This window comes from Echinops telfairi, unplaced genomic scaffold (assembly GCF_000313985.2).
Source record: "Echinops telfairi isolate 266 unplaced genomic scaffold, ASM31398v2 ScPeMD7_25;HRSCAF=90, whole genome shotgun sequence".
Taxonomy (NCBI): domain Eukaryota; kingdom Metazoa; phylum Chordata; class Mammalia; order Afrosoricida; family Tenrecidae; genus Echinops; species Echinops telfairi.
The window spans coordinates 3394713-3399155 of NW_022103922.1; the positions used below are offsets into that span (position 1 = coordinate 3394713).

The 4443-nt window shown below is 56.7% G+C and overlaps 1 protein-coding gene across 1 annotated transcript in view; it reads right to left on the reverse strand.

The window, feature by feature from the left end:
* The window catches only part of PGM5 (phosphoglucomutase 5), an 83300-nt gene extending 80031 nt beyond the window's left edge, over positions 1 to 3269 (reverse strand). The window contains exon 1 of the mRNA XM_045289364.1: positions 3145 to 3269. Within this exon, the coding sequence (XP_045145299.1) occupies positions 3145 to 3269 (125 nt within the window). The remainder of the gene's footprint in view (positions 1 to 3144) is intronic.
* Between the last annotated feature and the right edge of the window lie 1174 nt (positions 3270 to 4443).

Below are 4443 nucleotides of genomic sequence, written 5' to 3' on the forward strand. Positions count from 1 at the left end.
CTATTTCTCCTCCCAGGGACTCCAGAGGGGTTATGGGAACTTGGGGGGTGTCTTTGTTCTTGGGGTCCAGGGTGACTTGTCTGAAGTTGTTTCTCCTGCCCAGTGTACTCAAGGCCACTTTTGGCAGCCACCTTTGACCCCGAAGCAACCACTGCCCTGGAGCCTGCTGTGACCCACTGAGAACTGGGAGGCAGTGCCGATGAACTGCGGGATCTTCCCGGACCATAACCCTTTGTGGAGACAGACAGCCTCATCTTTCTCCCCTGGAGTGGCTGGTGGGCTTGAACCGCAGACCTTGCAGTGAACTGTCCAGTGCCTAACCCACAGGCTACCAGGCTCCTTCCTGTACCTCAGTGGTGGGGACGTCCAGCCCTCAGGCTGCGGAAGGCCCTGGAACTCATCAATACTGCGCGCAGCACAGCCTCACATGACCAAACCCCAGGCCAAACTCCCTGCCAGGGGTCCACGCTGACTCACAGCCACCCCTGAAAACAAAACAAACAAAATCCACGCTCACCGCCCTTGAGTCAATTCTGACTCACAGCGACCCGACAGGGCAGGACAGACAGACCCGGTGGGCTCCTAAGACTCCCACTCTGTACCTGAGTAGAAAGCCTCCTCTTACTCCGGCAGAGTGGCTAGGTGGTTTTGAACTGCTGACCTTGCAGTTAGCAGCCTGACTTGTAATCACTACACCACCGGGGCTCCTATACATTAGGGGCGAGTTCCCTAATTATATGACCAACTCTAGCAGGCTAATGTTTAAGTTGATCATTTTGTGTGGCCTGTGAACGAGGTCATAAAGGCCCCAGGGGCCCTCGGCAGAGAGATGGCTCCCCCATCCTGCTCGATGTCCAGCCGTTGGTTGGTGACCTGTGACCTGGACCTGCATGGTTGACTTCCAGAAGTTGGAAATGTCAGCTTTGGATGACCAAGGGGTTAGACTCTGAGCCGCACAAGAGGCTCTCTGTCCGGTACTGGCCCAAAGCGAGGCAGGGGAACCTGCTAGAAATGATGCGGACAGGCTCATGGAGAGAGTCTCTGCTTCCAACACCCCCCTGCCCCCCCGCCCCCCAGGACTCGGTACCTGCACAGGGACATCCAGGCAGCACCCTGGTATTGCCACCTCGCCATCGGCAGACAGACCTGGCTGTGTCTGTTGCCACGGAACACGAGAAGCCAGCTGTCCTAAAAGCACCAGGCACCCTCCCTGTTGCCACTGGACAGGCTGTGCCAGGGACACTGGAGAGGGGCCCGGTTCTGCGCCCCACCCCCACCCGTGCAGGGACCTGGGGGGTCAGCCCTGGCCGGGGCTACTTTCATCCAGCTATGAGACTGATGTTATTTACAAAGATTTACCAAGTTCCTGGGAGCCTTACTGCATGTTTGCTTTTTGATTCGAGCCTGATGCCCTTGGGTCCGTAGGTTTTCAACCAATGCCACGGCTCAGAATCCACTCCGGAAGCTCTGAAACGCCTGGGGCTCCACGTCCCCAGAGCATTGCACTGGGATGTGTTGGGGGGGGGGGGGGGGGGGGCGGGGCGCCGTTTGCCTGGCACATTGCCCAGATGATGGCAAAGCTCCCTGCCACTGAGTTCACACCAACTCTTAGCATACCCTGTCTTCAGACAAGTGCTCACGCCCCCTAGAGACGCAGCATGGACCTCACCCAGCAGCTTAGGGGCGCACAGACCCTCCAGGCCCACCCAAGACCAAGTCAGAAGATTCCACGTCCTGCTCCACAGGGATTGGGAGGGGTCATGATACTTGAGTTGTGGGGAGGGGAGGCTGGTTCAGCCACCTGGAATCGGAGCCAGTTCTCACACATGACAACAAACAACTAACGCACAGGCAGGGGGGCAGGAAGGAGACAAGGGTCACTCCCCGTTCCCACCTCCACTGCCTGACGGATGGCCATGCCGTGGACAACCACCGCGCTCCCATTATTACAAAACAAAACAGCCTCACGCCCTCGGGTGGATGCAGTCCCCCAGGACAGGGTGGACCTGCCTGTGCCCATGTCCACTGCTGCGTCCATCTCCCTGAGAGTCTTCCTCCCTTTTTTTTTTTCCCTTCGACTCTCCACTTTACCAAGTATGGTATCCTTTTCCAGGGACTGGTCCCTCCTGGTCCCATGTCCAAGTGCGTGAGAGAAAGCGTCACCATCTTCCCTTCCAAGCTCGGCTGTTTCTAACGCGGGCTTATTCTTCCGGGAGGGCGCGGTATATTGAAGAGTCTTCCCCAGCCTCATACGCAAAGGCTTCAGTTCCTCGGCCGTTTTCCTAGCCCCTGTGCAGCTTCCCCATCCACATGAGGTGATGGAAAAGACGGCGGCTTGGGGGTGGTCAGGTCAGTTCCGACTCACAGTGACCCTCCATGCGAAAGACCACAGCCCTGCCCCATCCTGCATCGTCTCGCAGGTGCTGCTGTATCTGAGCTTTTATTGCTACCACTGTGTCAATCCATCTCGCCCAAGACCTCCCTGTCTCTCAGACCCTCTACTTTCCCAAGCCTACGGCCCTTTCCAGGGACTGGCCTCTCCGGGTAACATGTCCGTAGCACGTGAGAAGAAGTCTCACGCCCTCTGTTCCAGGGGGCACCCTGACTGGACTTCCAGGAAAGAGGTGTGGGGCTGCTCTGGCAGTCGGCGGTACTTTCCAAGCCCGGAACTCCAGTGCCTCGATTCCTCTCCAGGAATCACATGCATGTGATAAGGAGTGACATCACTGTGGCTGGGGACAGGGGCACCTTAGTCCTTGGCCTTCCACACGCTAAAGAGGTCTTGCACAGCAGACAGACCCCGTGCAGTGCATCGTTTTGAGCTCCTGACCGCTGCTTCCAGGATCCAAGCAGGACGAGGCCCTTGACAACCGCTTAGCACAGAAGCACTGGCACCATGATGAAGCCGTGGGGAGCCATGGGTCAGGTGCTGGGCTGCCCACAGCAGAGCTGGCAGGGCAAGCCCCAGAAGTGCACCCTGCGAGAAAGAGGAGGCTGCCCGCGCTCATAAAGATGGATGGTTCAGAAGGCCCGTACCAAGGGCGGCTCTGAGCCGATCCAATAGCAGTGGGTTGGGCTGGGTTGGGTCGGGGTTTATTCTACTATGGATTCCTGGGGCACAGCTGTGAAGCCCTGGCTGCTCACGGAGGCTGCTCGCCGCCATTGTTGCTGCTGATACACCGGGGGCTGTGGAGGCCGCTCAGCTCACTGCAAGCCCACGGGACAGAGCGAAACCACACCACTAGGTATTCCGGGCCCTCAGCTTTCATGGGGCCGGTCGCCAGGCCTTTCTGCCTCGGGTGGGGCAGCTGAGTAAGTTCGAACCCCCAGTCTTTTCACTTGCAGCTGAGACAACTCAGGTAACGCGGTGTCGCGTCGAAAGCAGCCGTGGTGGCGCTGAGGCTAAAACGCGTGGCTGCTAACGGAAGGTCAGACCCACCAGCCACGCCAAGGGAAGCCTGTCACGCGGTCCCACTGTCCCGCAAGGTCAGCAGGATCCGCATAGACGGGTTTCGGTTATGGGACAGCACCGCTGTCTCGTTATGCGTACTAAACTCTGCGAGTCTGACATCACACGTGTGCATCTCAAAACCCATTGCCATCGAGTTGGTTCCGACGCTGAGACCCTAGAGCAGCGGTTCTCAACCTCTGGGTCGAGACCCCTTTGGGGTCGAACGGCCCTTTCACAGGGGTCGCCTAAGCCCATATTTCCAAAGCCTTTGGGAACCGAAACCCCGCTCCTCTATCCGTCTCCAGGCGGGTCCGCCCACGTGCAGATATGCAGACGTGGTGAGAAAGAAGCTATCTCAACCTTCCCACTGACTTTTTACACACACTGTTGCAAAATGTAGCAATGCAGTTTACTGTTGTTATGTTAGGACTGTTACCCAGGCTACACCACACTGCAAGACAAAATTTCATTTATTTGCAATTAGAAATAAACACTTCACAATATCTAATGACATATTGTTTGCTAAGAATCACTATGCTTTAATTATGTTCAATGTGTAATAATGAAAATACATCCTGCATATCAGATATTTACATGATGATTCATAACAGTAGCAAAATAACAGTAATGAAGTAGCGACAAAAATAATGTTACGGTTGGGGGGTCACCACCACATGAGGAACCGTGTGAAAGGGTGGTGGCTCGAGGAAGGCGGAGAACCGCTGTCCTACAGGCAGAGGGAGCGGCCGCTTTGGGCGTCCAGGGCTGTCAATCTTGACAGAAGTAGAAATCCCTGCTGTTCTCCCCTGGAGGGGCTGGTCCATCTGAACGGCGGACCCTGCAGTTGCGTGTAACCAACTGTGCCACTGCACAGGGACGTTATCTCTGATGGCCAGGTGGGGTCTCTGGACCGGCTTCCACATTTGCACCTGTCACTTCACCTTTGAGAGATCCTGCCCCCAAAGAGCTCCCACCTTCGAGCCGCCCCGGGG